Source organism: Euprymna scolopes, chromosome 31 (genome assembly GCF_053919585.1).
Source record: "Euprymna scolopes isolate OS-2025 chromosome 31, ASM5391958v1, whole genome shotgun sequence".
NCBI lineage: Eukaryota > Metazoa > Mollusca > Cephalopoda > Sepiida > Sepiolidae > Euprymna > Euprymna scolopes.
In genome coordinates, this window is record NC_136512.1 from 66,484,948 (window position 1) to 66,506,908 (window position 21,961).

At 35.0% G+C, this 21,961-nt stretch overlaps 1 protein-coding gene across 1 annotated transcript; it reads right to left on the reverse strand.

Annotated features, from left to right (window-relative positions):
• Positions 1–1,311: 1,311 nt before the first annotated feature.
• Positions 1,312–14,860, reverse strand: LOC145255779 (cysteine-rich PDZ-binding protein-like). Its single transcript, XM_080114447.1, has 5 exons — positions 14,728–14,860; positions 8,678–8,743; positions 6,580–6,714; positions 2,262–2,279; positions 1,312–1,520 (listed from the first exon to the last, which is right to left on the reverse strand). Exons 1-5 carry the CDS (start codon positions 14,741–14,743, stop codon positions 1,456–1,458), a joined length of 300 nt encoding a protein of 99 aa, XP_079970573.1. The 5' UTR covers positions 14,744–14,860; the 3' UTR covers positions 1,312–1,455.
• Positions 14,861–21,961: the final 7,101 nt, after the last annotated feature.

Below are 21,961 nucleotides of genomic sequence, written 5' to 3' on the forward strand. Positions count from 1 at the left end.
TGCAATGAAGGAATCCTCTTTCCGAAACAAAAACCACAAATCCAATTTATAAACAATTTTTCTTTTTTAATCCTCCAAGTGGCACTCACTTTTCCAAGATTGAATGGCAAACTTGCACATCTTTGCCTGACCAGACCAAAACACATAAGTCCCATTGACATAGTCCTTCAGGCAAGCCAAGAAACCCAACCTGCCTGGAGGGACATACTGGCTGAACTGCCCGGTAGCTCTCAGGAAAATCAAATATTCTACTCCAACTTCTATTCTTACTTCGAAAGGAGGGCTCTAACTGCCTCCTCTTTCCATCTCTTGGAATCTTTCCACCCACTATCTGATGCTGGACTATTGCTGAACTATTTAAGGTTGGCCACCCAAGAAAACATCTAGATGGTTTCTACTCATAGGGGTTAATCTGGAGCCCAACTAGGAAAATCACTTTTCCCCACAAAGACTAACCTCAGCTGTGACTTTCTATTAAATGAGACATTTACTTTTTCAAAGAAAATATTTCTTAGGTGGCTGGACACTGGCCAGAGATGCTTTTAGTTCTCTCTTCTTCATCTCACTCATCCTTTAGCCAAGCATTTCTCGCTACAAGATCTGCCATTCACACACACACCACCAAAACATGGGCTGCACGCGTTTACAAGGTTTCTAAGAGTCCTTTTTGTGTATACATAACACTCCAGAGAGCTTCATCACATGTTTGGAAACAGAATCCTGACACTTATCAGTCTTGGGCCAAAAGCTGTTAAGAGTTAGTTTAATTCATTTCTGAAATTGCCTTTTCTCCACTGTTGACTGTGGTATATTGCTGGTCATGTGCAGTTCTAGGAGGTCCACCCTCCCAGGCTTCGCCTTCTCTCTTTGAGAAAGGGTTAGTTTATTGCTGATCGCCTGAGGTTCCTCTACCAGAGAGTACCAATAAGGCTACCCAGGCATTTTTTCAGGCCAGAATGCTTTTCCTCTGGGATGCAGGCTCTTCAATCCCACTTTTCAACCCTTGTGTCACATCTTCCGACTGCGGGAGGGATATAAATAACATCAAGAGTGTTGACGTTACATCAGCTGAAACGCGAGAATAACATCCAAGATGAAGACAGTTATTTGATTAATTCAAATAAAATCCAACGCATCAAACAAATTTTTTTTGTTTTTTTATTCAAGATTTAAAAAATTTTTGAATTGAAGGAATTGGCTGTTCATTTTTAAGAATAAATTACCAAAGAAGATAACTATCTGACTAATCAATATTTTAGTCAAAGATGTAAATTTTAGCCAGAGTAGCTCAAATGATATTTAGAACAAGTCTTCTTTTTTTTTTTTTTTTTTTTCTGTAGTTACTTGGGATTGTTACTATAGGAATCATCGACTTCGGTGCAAAATGAGTTTTGAAAATTTTCATTTATTTACAAGATTTCTGACTCTGCATCTGTCCAAAGAGGATTTCCAACCTCAAACTGAACTCTGTCTATAGTTTTTCGTATCGATCACTTTCTTTCCACACATGGCACAGATACCTGCAAAGAATGGAGACAAAAGATTAAATGAATGCATTACTTTTGATTATAAGTAGAATTGTGGAGTCTGTAGTCCAAGCACTTTGCTCAGACTTGTACTCCTTATTTCAAGGATTATAAAATAATTTAAGTCGCCTTAGGTTAACATTACGAGAGTGAATTGAACAGGAGTTTGATTCATATTTCACATTAAAACGTAAAGAATTTTACAAGCAAGGCATTTATTTATAAGCTCGTTGATAAATGGAATTGAGATAATCAAAGTTTTTATTTTTTAGATGAAATTTTAAATTGGCAAAAACTTTTGCACCAACCCAATATATTCACAAGATAATTGTTCGACCTATTTTTTTTTTTTTTTATTCAGCAAATTTTTATATGGACCCTCAAAATACAATTATTTCATTTTAGTCAAGATTGTTTACTCTTTTTGATTTTCGGTTTCTGCTGTCCATTTGGCTTGATTATTAGACATGGTCAAGCGGACAAGAAAGCCATTCTTAAAATGAGGAAAAAGAGGGGCAAAGTCTTTCATGTTATCCGAGAGGAAGATAATCATTAATCAGAAGGAACCATATCTTACTTGTCACTATCATCTCATATGTCAAAAAGATTAGACAATCTTGAGTTTAACTTGTGGATCCCCTTAAAACTTCTGTGGATCTCAGTCGGGAATCCCTACTATAAATAGACAAGATCTCTTGAATTAATTTTCATTTTATAGAGTGTAAAATTTCTTACCTTTCTTATAGGCACAAGCTAAAAAGATAAGAAAAAAAAATTATTTCAAATAAAATACAATAATATTTTTTAAAATACAAATCCAGCAATATTGAAAACGGATATATACATACGCCTATAAAATTGATGGGTTTTTTTCTCGCTCATGAATATTAAAGCCTACTTTTTCTATCTGAAAATTTTTAAAACAAACTATTTGATATACTCAGTCATGGATATGCGAGCAGCTGCCTGAAGGTTAACTTATTTGCATATTCCTTTGAAAACGAACGTTATTTAATTATTTATTCATTTTTTTTATGATTTCTTATTAGAGGATTGGTTCTATTTCACTAATACGCTGTATTCTATTTATGCATAGTTTCTACATTCTGCATATTTGTGTAGAATTTAAAAGATGAAATCATTCTAGCACACAGAAATATTTATATATATCTCTATTACATAAAAGGAACTTTGTGAGTTCATTCCCCAAAGATTTCGCAATGGCTGGGCCGATTTTTATGAAATTTCATTCAAATGTACTTTATGTTTCTGGCAGTGTTCTTAGATAAGCTTTGTATTGGAATGTCTTCTGTAAGTATCGATAACCGAAAAAAATCCGATAAAAGAAGCACAATTTAACCATGATACTTAACTTTTTCATTTTAAACTTAAATTCAAGCCGTTATATATATAAAAATAATTTTATAAAATCAACATTGTATGGTAATGAAACTTCTCAAATGCACTTGATGTTAAGGCATTAACTATAGTCAAAATCGCCTGTTCCTTCTTTCATCAGATTTTTCCAATTATCAATACTTATAGAAGGCATTCCGATACAAAAACTAAGAACACTGCCAGGCTCATAATGAACATTTTGTGTGAAATTTCTAAAAAAAAAAATCAGCCCAGCTGTTTAGGAGTCCATAGAGAATGAACACATTCTCACACACAACATCCTTTTATATAAGAGTAGAGATATATATAATGCAGTCCCCCTCCCCATCCCTGCTCCATGTTAAGAATAGCATTAGAAATGTTACCATTTCAACAGCGATTCTTGACAAAAAGTGTGGGTGGGGGGTCACATTACAAGTTCACAGGAGAGTTAATTAAAAATCAGTTTTATCATATTTTGCTTTTGAAAAGATCGGAAATACTCAGAAAGCAGGAGGCAATAAGTCGGTCTGTCATTTAACCAAGAAATGATGAATAGTAGCTCGGTAAAATATGATAAAACTGATTTTTATTTCTAATTAAAATTCTACTCGATAATTTCACCTGTGCCCAATGCTATCTAAGCACTGACATTTCGTTTTCAAGGAAATACCATTTTTTATGTTTGTTTATAATTGTATAATTATAACACATACACAAGAAAAGAAAACATGTAAATTCGAGAATAAAAAAAACAAAAGACAGATTTAATATTGAGAGTCAGGCAAAAAAGAATCTGTACTCATCGTATACAGTTGAACATCAGTTTTATATGCTGGCATGTGTTAGACAGCTTTAAGAAATTGATTTCCAAGCTAATCTACCTATTTTATTTATCCCTCTTTTTCTCAAGTCCATTTATATCATTTCCTTTCATCTTTTCTTTGGCCTTCCCTTGTGAACTAAACTTGCTACCTCAACTGCTCTATATCTACTAACTCAAGAACTCTATTTACTCTTCCTCTGAGTGCATCAGATTTGAGCCTCAAATTACACATTCTCATATCACTTCTCTCCATGCAACACATGTCCTCAACCCTCACTGGCCATGTTTCACTTCTATACATCATCACACTGCATACACATTCCCGATAAACTCTTTCTTCTGTCATCAGTGGTAATGCTCTGCTGATTAGCAAAGACAAAAGTTCTCTGAAATAACTCCATCTACTCCTAACTTGCGCAATCACACTAATACCTACTCCACCCTGTGCTTCACAGGTAATTCTTCTCCCTTTGTCAGAAATATTGCTCATGGAATATGAGGACTAAAGAACAAAATAAGGGAAGTAAGAATTACAAAGCTACCAAAAACAAAATGTCTCCACTTTAACAGTTTTCTTAACCGGAATAAGTATTTTCAGGAAAAAAAAAAAGTGAAGTGAAATAAGAGGGATAAATAAAGACCTGGCCAGAGATGGATTAGTTTGGAAATGAATTTCTAAAAGCCGTCCAATGCACGTCAACATGTAAAACGGACGTTAAATTGAATATGATGATTAAAAAAAATAAAATTTTTATACACTTTTTAATGCCAAACAAGGGGCATTGCTATGTAAGGGGTTTACTACTTGGGGTCATGTCTACAGGAGATTATGTGGGGAGTTGAGCAGCAAGATGTCTGTCAATATTACATTGAAATTTCTACATTTAAGTACGGTCATGGAAGCAGAGATAGAATTCCAAAGCGTAGCAGTTCGAGGGAAGAAACTATTAGAGTAGAAAGCTTTCCGGCATCTACGGACCTCAACAATGAAAGGGTGGGATTTTGCTTCTTGTCAGATTAGTCGGAGATATCTTTGTCAATACTGCTTACAATGATAATTTCTTTTTCAATTATATTTACCCCCCCACCACACACACACAAAATAAAGCCTGTTTCCACTGAGGCATAAGGGATTATTGTGACTTAGAGGTTAGGTTTTTAGGGAGTTGTGCAGCGAAATACAGGGTGTTCCAGAAGTCTTGGACAAATTTCAAGACTTTATATCTGCTGAACTATATATGTAAAATGAAAAATGACATGATTTTAAAGCTAAATTTATCAAGTTCAGCTTTAATATTAATGATTATATATATATATATATATATATACTTAGGGGATTAGAACAAGAGTCCAAAGAGCAGAGTATATTTTAAGGTATTAGTAAATTCATTAATACAATTAAAATAAAAGAAAAGAAAACAGTGCTCGTTGTCATGTAGATATATAATAAGCTCGATAGGCATATATATCCTAGAGCTATTTTAATATATAGTAAGATGATTGATAATTTAAAATTAAAAATCAGTTTCATAAGGAAGAACAAAATTACTATTCATAAGCTACATTTACCAACCAAATGAATGCTTTGACGATGATACTTACGACTTTCAGAAGGCGAACCATTAAAATATACATCTTCCTTTTTTAAAGAAAAATGCTAGGATTATTTTTGGTGTCTTTTAAAAAAAATCCCACCCAATATGTTTGCTGATGAGGAGACTTTGTTTCAAAAAACTATGTGAAAAAAATATTGTCCAAGACTTATTGTCTATCTCAATAAAACACCGTTTCCGAAACGATCGTAAAAATTATTGATATTATTTGTTCTTCCTTACGAAAATGATTTTTAATTTTTGATTTTAATTTTAAATTATCAATCATCTTACTCAATAGTGAGTTATAAAAATATTTGGCAATTGAGCTACACAGAATATTCCGCATTTCATCTTACTCAATATATATATATATATATATATATATATATATATATACTTATATATATATATATATACACTTTGGGGATTAGAACAAGAGTCTAAAGAGCAGAGTATATTTTAATATATTAGTAAATTCATTAATACAATTAAATTAAAATAAAAGAAAACAGTGCTCGTGGTAATGTAGATATATAATAAGCTCGATAGGCATATATATCCTAGAGCTATTTTAATATTGAGTAAGATGGTTGATAATTTGTAATTAAAATAAAAAATCGGTTTCATAAGGAAGAACAAATAAAATCAGTAATTCTACGATCATTTCGGAAACAATGTTTTTATTGTGATAGACATTGAGTCTTGGACAATAATTTTATCAGATAATTTTTTGAAACAAAGTCTCCTCATCTTACCTTTCAACCAGATTTTATTTTATTTTCATTTTATATTACTTTGTTTATCAAAAGTAACTATTTTCCTTTATATTAAATATTTTCCGGATACATCTGCCTTACAAAACAAATGCTAGGTTTATTTTTGGGGTCTTTAGAAAAAAAACACCCAATATTTTTGCTGATGAGGAGACTGTTTCAAAAAACTATATGATTAAATTATTGTCCAAGACTCATTGTCTATCACAATAAAAACATTGTTTTCGAAAAGATCGTACCATTACTAATTTTGTTTGTTCTTCCTTATGAAACCGATTTTTAATTCTAATTAAAAATTAGCAATCATCTTAATATATATATATATATATATACACTGGCATGCTTTTTATATCCTTAATAGTTTTTTTGAGATATTTAATGTCCAAATGTGTTCACGATTTGTGGCACACCCTGTATTTGTTCACGATAAATCATAACGTGAGTCGATGTTTATACATAAACAGATTAAGAAATCGTTTAACCTTGACAATAATGTGATCCTTTCTGGTGCACAGATGATTTACATATTCGACATTTCTCGAATGTACTGTATGGATTAAATCTGTTCTTCTTCGATGTGAGGGCTTTATTTTCATTGATTAAGCGACCACCACTTTCTAACAAAAGAAAAAAAAAGGCAGACATTAACAATAGAACACAAAAATTGAAAGTTTTGTGTTTGTCTAGATTTTCCTCCATATTTAAAAAAAGAAACAAAAATAAGGAAAAATTTCTATGATGTACATACTTTTAACAAAACAAAAATATTATATTCCAAAAATCACATTTTGATCAAGTAGTTTCATTTATAAATAAGAAAATCAACGAGTATACCTCTATAAGGCCACCATTCGCGCATGTATGAAGTATTGTTGTCATATTTGGGCTGGTGCATCTCTCGCTCCTAGACAAGGTTCAAAAGACAGTCGCCAATCTGATAGGTCCTGAACTGTCATCTAAACTTCAACCTCTGTCCCATCGACAAAATCTTGCATCCCTCTGCCTTTTCTACAAGTACTTTAACGGTGAATGCTCTGACGAACTGCAAGCACTTGTTCCACCTCGACAAACCCGACAAGCAGCTACATCCCACCCCATTCACAGTAGAGATCCCTAGATGTAAGAGAGCCTTCTACTCCAGTAGTTTCTTCCCCAGGACAGCTAGACTTTGGAATTCCCTTCCGGGTCCCTGCTTCCCCAACTATTCTGCAAAGGAAAGTCAGGGTCCAGTGTGGAGTTGGAGGCAAACCGTCTGGCAAGCATGTTAGCTTTCTCAGTTGCAGAGCAAACAACCTCATAATTGTTGGATAGTGGGGGAATTGTTGATTGCACATTATTTACTACACTTTTGTAGATTTTCCAGAAGTCAATGGTTTCTAATTTCGGTGCTTCGATTTTTTGGTGGTTTCAGTAAATTCTCTCTTAGCTGTCGCTATTTCTTTCTTACAGTTACTTCTGGCTTCTATATACTTCTGTCTGTTTTAACTGGACTTATTTCGGTTAAATTTGCGGTACGCATGCTGCCTTTGCACTATGGCAGCTGCACAAGTAGAAGTAAACCATTCGGGAGAGTAAGGCTTGCTATAGAATTTGCACGTGGGAACATGTGCTTCAATTGCTGTTTTGAACCATTCAGTGGTCTCATTTGCGCAATGTTCAGCAGGAAGTGAAAAAATATTTTGCCATAGAGCGTCCCTGATGAGATCCTGATGGCTTCCTAGTCAGTCTTTTTATATCTCGTTTTGAGCAGTGGCTCTTCAGTTTTGGCTCTAGAGTTTAGGGCGATTTCAACCATTACCACTGCATGATCAGCATTCTCTAGAGGGCTGTGGGCATTAGTTACACAGTCATCGGGAACTGTGGTCAGAAACAGATCTAGAAGTGATGCGTGTTGTTCCTGCTGGTCTGGGAAACGGGTTGGAAACGTAACCATCTGTGATAGGGAATGAGATATAGAGAAGTTATGTGTTGTGGTACCAGCTGTGTCTGTGTAAATAGAAAATCCAAGCTAGTAGCTGTGGTGGACATTGAAGTCACTAAATACATGTACTTGTGCGCTAGTTTCGAGGGAAAGTGCTGTATCTATGCTGTCAGAGACTTTGTTTATTAGGGTACAGTCCTGGATCGAGGAAGAGCGGTAGAGAAAATAAAAGTAGCTGATGTTATGTTGCATGTTAAGTCTAAAGCACATAAAGGCTTGATTGTCTGATTCTAGTTTAGTTTCTCTAGTCAAGGGGAGGGGGTTTCGAATGTAGACTCCAAGCCTATGCATATGTCTGTCAGAGTCCTTACCACAGAATGGGAGATATTCAGGCATGTTAAAGTAATTATATATATATATACACAAGAGAGGGAGAGAGAGATAAATAAGCAAAGTTCAAAGGATTGCTTTACATACTTTATAATTTAATAGTTAAATGAAGGGCTCTATTCAAAATTCTGTATAGGTTCCTGAATTCAAAGATTTCCAAGAGGTTACATTGACTAAAACGTTATGAAAATGACAACCAAGATGAGAAGAGTAATTTGAATAATCCAAATAATCAATGCTCAGCTCAAAAGTGTCAAAATATAAAATACCTGTTGTATTTCGTGCACCTGTTTTCCATGGATCTGGTGTAATAACCTTTCCAAGTTTTATCTGACCTGAAAATAATAAATAACATTTTTTTTTATTTAACAAAGTAAAAATGGCGCTGGTCAAGATACAGTCGACAAATCAATTTTTTTTTAAATATGTTGTTTTAAGCAAAAACAACAGTACTTACATAATTGTCATGTCGAAAATAGTAATATATCCAAAAATTACGGAAATTTATCAAGTAGAAAATTATTTATAGTCAAGAGTAATTGTAAATTCCATCGAATTACTACATCGGAGGAGTTGGCTCCAGGAATAAGACATCAATTGCCTATACTGATTGATGAAGAATTGGATCTACATCATAGGATGGAGAATTTGCTCGTGTTGTTCGACAACCTCAAGAAATTGAATTACATCTTGGACATGGACCTGGGAAGAGATGCCTATATAACTCTGGAGGGGTTAGTAGGAGTGGACCTTCTATACTTCATAGGACCCTTACGGATGGTAAAATGCATGGAGGGTAGAGCCTGACTCTCTCAGTGAGAAGTGATATCCTTTGATGATCCAAGGAACTCTATGTTTCCTCATCAAATAAAATCAACCAAAACTTTCAAAGTATCGGATTATGGTGAGGTCATGACATCTGTTAAGTGCTAAACCTCTGTTGTTAACAGCATTCGTGATGCGTGTTCCTCTTATTCAGATCTTTATAAAAAAATTTTGGAGGACTTGAATGAATATACAGCATAGAGTCTTTGGGTCTTTCAGAAAAGGAAACATTGACTACGATATGCAGAAGGTAGAAAGGTTCATGAGAAACAGAGTTTAAGGAAGGGCGGTACTGGGTTCAGTTAACATGGCACACTGACAAATTGGTTCAGGCGAATTCTAATTACCAAGTAGCCATCATAGAGTTGTATGAATTCTAATTCTAATTACCAAGTAGCCGTCTAATTCTAATTACCAAGTAGCCGTCATAGAGTTGTATGAATTCTAACTACCAAGTAGCCGTCTAATTCTAATTACTAAGTAGCCATCATAGAGTTGTATTAATTCTAATTCTAATTACCAAGTAGCCGTCTAATTCTAATTACCAAGTAGCTGTCATAGAGTTGTATGAATTCTAACTACCAAGTAGCCGTCTAATTCTAATTACCAAGTAGCCGTCATAGAGTTGTATGAATTCTAATTCTAATTACCAAGTAGCCGTCTAATTCTAATTACCAAGTAGCCGTCATAGAGTTGTATGAATTCTAACTACCAAGTAGCCGTCTAATTCTAATTACCAAGTAGCCGTCATAGAGTTGTATGAATTCTAATTCTAATTACCAAATAGCCGTCTAATTCTAATTACCAAGTAGCCGTCAGAGTTGTACACAATTTGGAAGGAAAGGGTCTATATAAGAAGTATTTAGGGGTGTTTGCTAAACAAGAAGCAGAGTACATTATTGAACCCTTTTGTTGCCCACGTAGCCAATATACATGCGTGGATCCCTCATCGTCCAGTGTAAAAGAACGAGACTGTTGCAACTAATAAAATACAACCAGTCTTCAACTGTTCCTTGAAGGTCAATTGAGGAGTATCCTTTAATGAAGCAGCATACCCAGGAGTAAATTTACCAGGAGATATACTGAACTTGACCCTACTCTTTCAGACCAACAGGTATACATCAGAGAAACATCAGGAAGGCGTTTCTGATGATTAGGTTGTCGAAGGAGTCCGACAAAAATAAGTTTTGCTTCTTTTTAAAGCAAGATGATCGTCTAGTATGTTATCGATATACAACCATTATCTTCAGGTTTAATGCAAGCCCTTTTATTTTAAACTGTATTTGAAAATTTCATGCATCTAAGTTTCCAGTAGATGAATGTACCAGACTGTTGAGTTCACATTTTTATGTTGACAATCTGGTTAGTACCAACAACTCTGAAAGTGAGTTGAAGAAAACTATATTGCAAAGCAAGAGAGAGATTCGAAGGGTGAGTTCGATCTTCGATCCTGTAATACTAACTGTACGAAGCTGCAAGAATTAATGAAAGAGTACAAGACTTGTACAACTAGTTGTTCATGAGAAAATGTTTTCGGCTACGGATATAACCCAAGGTCTGATTGTATCAGTCTCACACAGCGTCCTTGTGACTCTAGCTTAGGAACGAAACGTCACATCTTATCAGCTGCGTCCAGCGTGTTTGACCCGTTATTATTGTGTCTCCCAACCACCATTTAGAGTTGAATATTGGTGGGAGAAATGTGGAAGGCTGATATTGATTGGGATGAACTCATTCCAAGTTGGAAATTATTGGTTTGTCAATGCTCTATTCATTATTCTTCAAAAGAAAAGTGCTCCACAGAGATGCTGTGCCGACTTATATTTGCAGATGCCTAAAAAAGGTATACGGTTTTGCTGTTTATGCAGTTCAAAAGAGTAAATCTTTCGATTTTTGCTAAAGTAAAGGTGGCACTCTCAAAGCCTAAATCCCTGCCAACACTTGAGCTGTTAGCAGCCTTTTTGGCAATTAAATGTCTGGGCAATATCTTAAAGGTCTATCAAGGAGTGAAATCTGGGAAATTGCATCTAGCTGTAGATGCACAAATAGTTCTTGCTTAATGACTAAACAAACGAGCAACAAAAGCATTTTCACAAAGAACCGCCTCAAGGACGTGACACAAATGGAGGAAGCAATACTTGCAACTTATAACTTCCATATCGGATATAAATAGGCACCTTCCAGTCAAAATCCTGCGGATCTAATGACCCGAGGATTGAGGATGTCTAAATTTAAGGAGAATTTCTCCTTTTGGTATTCTGGACCAAGCTGGTTATCTGATGAATCTGTTTGTTGGCCTCATAGTTCACTTGATTGCCTTAATGCAGACAATCAGCAGATAATTTGTACCAACCTGTTCTAAACCTATCCTCCCCTTCAACAGATTTTCCTGTTTCAACAAACTTCTATGTGTGGTTTCCCGGTTATTGGAATTATAAATAAATCAAAAGCTAAATAAGTGGATTATAAACAGGTTGCTTCCAACTATTTGTTTAGGATGATGCAGCAGCAAACATTCCCCTTTGAGCTGAAGTTCCTGCATGATCCTTACAGCAACCCCGTCCCAAGCCGCGTGAGTCAGCTAAACCTGTTCCTGGATGAATCTGGTGCAGGTTCCAGTAAAATGTAATTCTGCAGTATGAAGTTTTGAACCCTGTATTGTTCCGGAAGAATCATCCTTTGACTGATAGGATTGCGAGGGATCAACACAAGACAAGACGGCTAAACACTAAGAAGTGCCAGCTACTCTTAGTAGGACCATAATGTCTGAGTTTTGGATGCTCCAAGGCAGACAAGCCTTGAAAGGAGCCCTGAAATTACATTTGCCAGAAATTTAACTCGGTAGCTTTCATGTATCCTAAGATGACGGATCTTCCTAAACATAGAGCAAATCTAGTGAGACCCCCTTCTACATACGGGAATCGACTACATTGGACACTTGTGGGTTCACAACCTGAATCAACAATCAAAGGTTTACATTCTGGTATTTACGTGTCTAGAAATCAGAGCAGTACATCTGGAACCGATCAAAGACATGACAGTTCATGCTTTTCTGCTGGCCTTTATTAGGTTTTCCCACTATGTGGAGCTTACTGTCTCACATAGCAACAATGTAAAATCATTTGTTGCCGGAACTATCATGCTACATCATGCCCTTACTTCTTCGTAATTTGAAAATAAATTTGGTTACTATAATATAAATCATGTTAGAATTCCTCTTCATTTGGCCTGGTATGGAGGAATTTGGGAGCGAATTATAAAGACTTTGAAGGGCTGCCTCTACAAAACCATTGGAACATCCATTTATAGCCAATCAGAGCTGTGGACAGCAATCTCAGATGTCCAACATGCAGTGAACAGTAGATGTTTGACATATGTCAATTCAGGCAGCTCGGGCCTGGAGGTAATTACACCCAATCACTTTCTCCACCCAGATCAAAACCCTGGACATTTTTCAGGTTGGAGATCCCGATAATTAGCGAGGATGAACTGCCTTCTAGACAGATATTGTTGAATTCTTTGAGAAATCGTGATGAGCTGTTCAAGATGTTCAAACGGATATGGCATGACTCTCTCTTCGAGAACGCAAGCAAGATCTGTATCAGTCGGTATCCAATAAGGTACATATAGGAGATATTGTTACTATAGAGCTTCTCAACAAATCTAGACTTTTTTGGGCATTGGGAAGAGTAGAAGAGTCGTTCCCAGGAGATGATGGAATGGTGCACTCTGCACAGATATGTCAAGGTGATGGGAGTGTGAGAACATATGTGTTTAAGCATCTGTATCCACTGGAGCTGCCTGCAGTACATGAATCCGAAATGGATGGTCCTGAACCTAGTTATGAAAACTGGGAAGCGAATGTGGGGATTTCTTGGTCGAATACCAGTTTAGAGAGATCCGTTTTGGAACAGGAGAATAAGGAGGTCTGGATATGCCACAGATGCAATCAACTAGATGATGGATTGACCATGATCTGTTGCGACCGCTGTGAAAACTGATTCCATTTTAGATGCGTTGAGATCAGTGCGGCCTGAACAGATGAAGAGGAGTGGTTTTACAGTAGTTGCTCCAACCTACAAGAATGATATCAATATATGCTACAAGAACTTGTCCGAAATCAACAAGTAGTTGATTTTATTTTCGTTGAGTGAGAGAGCGTCAGAAAAAGTGATTCACGACACTTACCTGCGACCGTCTGGAAGAGATGAAGCAAAGAAAATGTTTGTGAGAATGTTGATTCTTTTTATGCTTGGGGTAGCCATTACGTTCGAATTGTTTGATTGGATAACTTGGGTATGAAAAGTCACATGAATGGACTGAAGGGGCGGTTAATCATTCTGAAGTTGTGATCGGTGGAGATTGTTTTTTCTAACATTATCAGACCAACAAGGTTATACTTTTTTTGGTGGAAAATGCACTGGAGTGGAGGACTATCCGAAGATTTACCTTTAAGAAATGATTATGGGGAGGTTGAACATGCCTTTCGGAATAAACACCCCTAATCTCCCCATGTTAAGAATGGCTTTTGGAATAAACACACTTTTCAGGTTGGATAACCAGTGCATAATGACAGTCTTCGGGTGGTCCACCAGTGTACTTTCACTTTTTTTTTTTTTTTTTTTTTTTTTACTTACGGTAAACATTGTTGCAAACTTTTGACAACCGATGCTACAGTTGACAATTTCCACAGGTGAAAGTGCAGAATAGTTATAAAACGCCCTCCTCTCCCCATGTTAAGAATGGCTTCCTAAATAATAACGTTAATTTATTCAACGGTACAATAAGTATATAAGTACCGGATTCGCTTTCTTCGTCACTTCAAAAAACAAGTTTTCACAAAACTGTTAGGATAAAAACAAAAACAAAACAAAAAAAACAACATTATATATATATATATATATATATATATATATATATATATATATATATATAATGGGGGTCTCCATACAAACAGGTTAGCGATTATTTCAGCATATGTACACATTTCAAACATGTTTTTAAGATTACAAACATGATACTAAATAGATTTTAATTTGAATGGGTTCACATTCAATGATATTTAACAAAATCAACCAGATAAAACAATATTTATCGCTTGTATACAATTTTTCATCGTATTACGTTCAGACCTCTCAACTGTGGTTTAACTCAGCTTTTAATTAATTGGGACCATTTTATTTTCCTGGATTAGGTTTTCGTTGAAAATAACAAACATGATTGTCTTCGACGAAGAAATTAATATTGTAAGGATGGACATTTTAATCGAACGAAAATTAAAAATAGATTTTAATTACGTTTTGTTCCTCGGTTTTATAGTTTGTACAGAGATTAACAAAAAACAAACACTAATTTTTTAATTTTTAAAATTACTGCGCTAATAATTCTAATTATTCTAATACGACCCTCATACCGCAATTTAAAAATTGCAAAATGACAGGAGGTATTTGAAGAAAATCCTATTAGCGAAATGATGATAAATAAATAAACTTACATTTTTCACATACCATTTTCTGTTTTCGTTTTTAAAGGAAATTAATTCGCACGATTTTATAAACAAAAAAAACGAAACACTTTTTGTAGTTTCTTTTCTGGTTTTAATTAGAGAATGATAAACAAGGGCAGATAACTTTGGATAGAAAAAAGCAATCTTTATGTGCGCTAACTTCCTTACGATGACAGAGTTTGAACATTAGGCCCGATTTAATGTGAGAGAAAGTATAATTACCACCAAAAGGTGCACTCTGTATTAAACAAAAAAGAAGAATTGCTTCAATCTTTCAGGTGTTCTCCTTCATTGACTGAGGACAGAAGAGATGAAGTGTATTATCAAAACAAATACTATACTTTAGGTACCTTAGGCATTACCAAATAAATGTGAAAAAAAAAAATACGCATGATTCCCGATTCCGTGACGTGAGATTTGTGTTAACTATACGAACCTTCGGGTCAAGATGTGCCTAAGTTTTTTGTTCACCGTTAATTTTACTGTATTTTTTAACATGAATAAAAGATTTAATATCTCAAAGTGTAGTATCTGTTCTTCAGATGCTGCACTTCAATTTCTTGTTCTCTGTCAGTGGAGGAGAAATCCTTCACGACTTAGACAATTTTTATTTTTGTTCCTTTTCTCCACATTAAAAAACGACCCTGGTGTCTAACTCTGTCCCGTGGGGAGGCATTGTAAATAGGAACTATACGAAAAGCAGAAGCGACTTAATGATTTTTTAAAACTTTTGTTTATCTTCTTCAAACTGCAATTAATAATTAATCTCTGTTATATATATATATATTTTTAGATTTACACAGTTTAATGATTAATAATATTGGTATTTTTTTAGATTAGCTCCACCTCCACCTCCACAATTTTCTTTTAAATGACAACTTTTATAGGTTTTCGACTATGCTGAATACGGAAATCGCATTGAAATTTTGCAGAAATAAGTAGTTATCGAGATGTAAAGTTGTTTTATGCATTGTATTATTTGGCGACCATCTTTATTACGCGCATGGCGCGCGTACTCGCGTAAAAAATATGGTCGCCAAAGAATAAAATGCATAATACAACTTTTATATCTCGAAAACTATTTATTTCTGCAAAATTTCAATGCGATTTCCGTATTCAATATAGTCGAAAATCTATCCAAGTCGTCACTCAAAAGAAAATTGTTGAGGTGGAGGTGGACCTAACCTAAAAATTTACCATAATATTATAAACATTTGTAGGCTAATGTGCATTTCAGCGACGTAAATTATTTCACAGACAAAAATTTATAAAAATTATTTATTTTTATATAAAACACATTATTAGATCCTAGGGCCGAAATAAAACCTGAAAAAATTTAATTTTTATTATTTTTCAACATTTTTTATTAGACTAAAAATGTACAACAACGGAGACCGCCATCTTGTTTGGAAATTTTGGCCTTTCTAAGGATTGCCAGATAGGCCAAATTTGACCTTTTTTACGCTCTTGCATCGACCATGGTTCCACGCAAGAGCGTAAAAAAAAGGCCAAATTTGGCAAGCCTTAAAAAGGCCAAAATTTCAAAACAAGATGGCGGCCTCCATTGTTGTACATTTAATCTAATAAAAAATATTGAAAAAATAATAAAAATGAAATTTTTTTCGGGTTTTATTTCAGCTCTAGGGTCTAATAATGTGTTTTATATAAATTAAATAATTTTTATAACTTTTTGTCTGTCAAATAATTTACGCCGCTGAAATGCACATTAGCCAAGGCAAATGTGTAGTTTAGCAGCGTAAATTATTTGACAGACAAAAATTATATAAACTATTTATTTTTTATACAAAACACATTATTAGACCCTACAGCTGAAATAAAACCCGAAAAACTTTAATTTTTATTATTTTTTCAATATTTTTTATTAGGCTAAATGTAACACGATGAAAATGCGAGACAAAAATCGTGTTTAGATTATCGATGCTTTAAAAATAACGTTCGTATGTAGTGACGTCTTTGAAGCCGTAGACATACTCATGTTTTAAAAATCTAGCAAAAATCAAATAATCCTCAAATTTTCGATATTTATTCATTATTAAATAAACTTACATAATAAAAGTAAGTTTCGTTAAATATAATAGAGGAAATTTTTTTTAGGTGTTCTACCCCCTATATTTCATGTTACCAAAACTAAACAAAAAATATGATGTAGGTCGATAAAAATTTCAACATTTAAAAATGCTGAAAATATCAAATAATTAAAAAAAATAGTTATATATAAAATCCCATTATTTATTTCACTTACCTTAAAGTTGTAAAAAGAATTGGACATAAAATCAATATTATCGTTTAAAAAAAAAACACTTTTTCTTGATAATTTTTGTTTCTATATAATTATTTGAATTACAACAAAAAAAACCCAGAAATCTAAAAAATAATTATTTAAAAAAAAACTTTAAATGATATTAAATTCAAATATTATGTGATGTGAAGTTTAAACAAAGATATTTTTATAACAGGTTTCCAATATTAAAAATATATTTCAATATATGATTCTTGAGATAATAAAAATTGTAAATCCAAAATCAACCTAAAAAAATCGTTTGATTTTATTCTTTAAAATGATAGAGGGTGATCTTTATTTTATGGCGCTTTTTCCCCCCAAAAGTATGGAGGCCTGTAAGCAACATTATCTTTAGATACATAAGTGTCAACAGAAAACGTTAAAATTAATTTTATTAACTCTCGTCTGTGTAGTTTTTAGTTAATAATAAAGACAACGAAAAGAAGTCTCATAAACAAACTTTATTTGTTATTTCCGTTAGTAGAGTGTACATGCGCACCAGGGAGAAACGGGTTAGTAGGTTGAAGTGTTCTTGTGTAAAGATAGAATTAATATCATGTCGGCTGGTTGAAGAAGAGAACAGTTCAGTTCTGTTTACACGTGTTTATAGCTAGTAGTCGCCGGAATGAAGGAAACCGATTAACAGAAAAAGAAAGGGTAAAGTCTTCTTCAGTGTGTTGACGTGTTGTCGTCCGTGAGTCTGAGTTTTATGTTCTTTAGCATGACAAAGAATGTTCGTTTGGTTAATCCTATAGAATGATAAAGTTCGTGTGGGTACAGTATGTGGAAATAAATCGTAGGGGATGTCCTTTTCTCTTCCCTGCAACCTCTTTCTCATAGAAGAGATGTTGCGAGTTTGTCTCTGCTTTATCGTTATTTTCATGGCAAGTGCTCGGCTGAGCTCCAATCTATGATCCCCCCCCTCGCCAGACTTTCACAAGAAACACCTGTCTAGCAGAAAACACTATCACTAATTCCCCCCACTCTTTATCTGTGCCTAAACCTAAACGTAGATTCCATGAACAAAGCTTCTTTCTTAGAACTGCACGCCTGTGGAATTGTCTTCCGTTTTCCTGCTTTCCAGCTGACTACAATGTGGTTGTCTTCAAGTCTAATGTAAACAAGTTTTTGATGAACCGTTCCATATAAGTTAACAAATTTACCAAATTTCCATTATTAACGATTACTATATTGTCCAATTTCTACTGTACACTCTTTAACCCTTATCCTCGAGTGGCCTCTTGGTCTTGATAGGTGGTGATGCCTATGTAAAAAAAAAAAAAAGTTAGAAGAGAGCCATAGCTAGCTCGTAGTACCCACGTTCAACCGTTCAGGCGATGTGTGCTTCTGGGCAAAGCAACGAGAAAGAGGATTAAAGGTTTGTGATTTCGCCTTTTCTATATTCGGTCACGTGATTGAGAGCTGGTCTCACTTCCCACAAATATGTAAAATATTATACGTATGAATACAATTTAAATTTTCTAAAATAAACTTGGAGGATATTTTTTTTAATTAACTTCATATTGTTTTCCTGGCAGTTCCCTATAAAATTGAAATCATGAGCTTTTTATATATGCTTTTAGAGGAAATAATTTTTTTTTGCACTGAATACACTTGTGCTAGGATGCATTTGGTGATATTTATAAATAAGGTGGCCCTATAGAATAAATAGGGTCATCCTACTTAAAAATATCCCCAAAGCTTTTTTAGAAAATTTAAATTATATTCATAGATATAAAATGTGACATTGTGGTGACTGCAATGATTCTAGCCAAGAGTGGGAGGAAGAATCCAAACAATATAACAAAGAAAATTATCAGTTTGATCTTTGCTAAAAGGCCAAGAAGTCTTTTAACAATAATTTTCTAGGTCATATTATTTGTATTCTTCAGACTACTGTTCTCATCTTGAGTGTTATTTTCACAACGTTTTGGTTAATGTAACCTCCGACTTTCTTCAGGCATATCTTGTCAAACTCTGGAATCTTTCTGAATCTTCAACCTCCAGAAGAGGATAAACTACTTTGTAAAATTCAGTTGCAAGTTACATTCTTCTAAAGATTTAAGGTTCAAGCCTCAGTGTGGGCGACACTCAAAATACAATTGCGAATTACTTGGGACTTCTACCCAGTCATGGCTGATGGAATGAGAGCCTGCTACCTCTGTAGATTTTTTAAATGAAGGCTTCTGTTCAAAATTTTTTGCAGAGTCCCAAGTTCAACAGAAAGATTCCATGAATTGACAAGATATGCCTGTAGAAGTTCTGAAATATTGTGTGAATAACACTCAAGATGATCTTGAACGTCATCCACCTCTCTAACATGATCGTCTCCTTTAACGCGCTGATTCTCCTTTTTTCTTGTCTTTTTCTTTACCGATAATATCATTTCGCATGCGTTTGCATACGCATACCCACACCCTGTTACATTTTAGCGTTGAACAAGACACACCTGAAGACGTTGGAGATTACATCGGCCGAAACGTGAGAATACCACTCAAGATGAGAACAGCAGTTCAAAGAATACGAATAATCAATTCTCATCTCAAAAATTCAGAAACATGATTTTCTGTGTTGTGGATTAATCTGTATTTTTTTATGCAATAAATTTTATTCACATTAAATGTCCTTGTGTTTTAAAAGAAAATTTCAGATTTTATATGTCTGGGGCCATCATATTTTTCTAAATGCTTCAGATCTTCCCATCAACTGTCACTAACTGACCTTTTTATATGGAATATTTCTTTGCCTACATGTTTAGGTGGTCACCACTTATCAAGGTCCGGAAGCCACTCAGGGATAAGGGTTATTGTAAGTATATTACGTTAGTGTGGAGATTTAATGAAGTGTTTACTTAAGAGGGCGGTTCATTAGGAATTTGTTAACGTTGGACTTGAAGACATCCAAGTTGTAGTCAGGTGGGAAGCAGGCAGACGGAACAGAGTTCCACAGGCGTGCAGTTCTAAGAAAGAAGCTTTGTTCATGGAATCCACGTTTTGATTTAGGCACAGATAAAGAGTGGGGAAAATTTTTCACAGTGGATTCAGCTAGACGGGTGTTTTTCGTGAAAGATTGGTGAGGCGGGGCCAGAGATTGGAGTTCAGACGAGCACCTGCCATGGAAATAATGATAAAACAAGGATAGGCTCTCAACGTCTCTTCTGTGGGAGAGAGGTTGCAGGGTAGAGAAAAGGGTATCCCCCACTAAGCCACAAAGTCTATTTTGTACTCTGTCAAGGCAGGATAGGCTGTTTTTAGCAGCTCCTGTCCAGATGTGGCAGCAGTACTCCATCCTTGGACGTACTTGACTTTTATATAGATAGAGAATTGCATCAGTAGTGAGATATCTTCTGGAGCGGTAGAAGGATCCCATCATTTTCCCAACGTTCCTGGCAACAGATTTGATGTACGTGTTCCATTTCAGATCAGGAGTAAAGGTCAAACCCAGAAGCTTGTCAAAACATGGAGCCTCTCCCAGACGAGAGCCATCCATTTCAATTAATGCCAGATGGGGATCAGAGCGTTGATGATGTAAAGATAGAAGCTTGGTTTTGGATGCATTAAAAGTAACCAGCCACCTCTTCCCCCATTGCACCACGTGCTCAAGATCAGAGGAGAGAGACAATTAATGAATATAAGAATAAAGTATAATGCATGGACTTTTATTTAAAATTCAATATTGGGGCCTTCATTCGCCACCAACTTTTCAAGTTGACCTGGAATCGCATAACCTATTTCATATCATAATCGCATAACCTATTTCATATCAACTCTTGCGGAATTCTAGTCATAACCTCATATATTCACTCCTCAAGTTCTTCTAAATTTCTTAGTTTGGTTGAGTAGACTTGCTCTTTCACCCAACTCCAGAGAAAAAAGTCGCAAGGCGTTAAATCAGGACCTCTAGCCAGTCATTCATGCAAACCGTGATGGCACATTCATCTTCAAGGGAATTGAGTATTTAGCTATTAATGAACAACAATAGCAAAGTGTAGAGGTACTTCACTATGTTGAGAGATGAATTTGGACCAATTATTAGTGCTTGGGACAATATTGAAGATTTGAATTTTATGCAAGATGGAGCTTTTCCAAACTTTGCTGAGTTACAGCCTGCCTTCAACTGTCTCAAACTGGCAACTGTTCTCAAATGTTGCAAACTCAAAACTGTCCTCAAATGTCCCTGCATCTCATAAACTGTTATGTTAGGAGTCACGTGCATCCATGGGAGTTGCTTTCCTTTGTTTAATGGTGTAAATGTAAATTCTCGCACCAAACGTAAATAAACGAGACTCAGGATGTCAGCCATCTTGGTCTCAATGATTATTCGTCTTGTCCTGTTTTTATTGACAAAAAATATAACAAAACATGGTGTCAGAACTTCAACTGTCCCAAACTGGCAACTGTTCTCAAATGTTGCAAACTCAAAACTGTCCTCAAATGTCCCTGCATCTAGTAAACTGCCACAAAACTCACGCTCCTTGCACTCTCGCAATCAGCTCCTCGGGGAATAAACGACATCTAAGGATATCTAAACGATAGACACATGCTGGAAACATCAAAAATCGAACACTTGTATAAAAATAGCGACAAATGCATTTTTATAAAAATATATATAATTCATTTAACAGTTAACCAGTAGAAAATATATTTAGTCGACCCATTGCATATAGCGCACAACCCTCAACTATTTTAAAACAATCAAATTATATTTTATTTCTCTCTTTCAATGAAGAAAGAGAGAGAAAGGGAGTGAACGAGAAAAATAGAGAAAGAAAGAGAGAGTGAGAGAGAACAAGAGAGAGAAATATGCGTTTCATACAATGCTTTGTTTTTCAACTTCAGATATCCGCATGCAAGTCTGGCCTTTCTTGAATGATTTTGACACTGCTAAAAGTTTCATAACACCTGTCATTCAAACCCAACA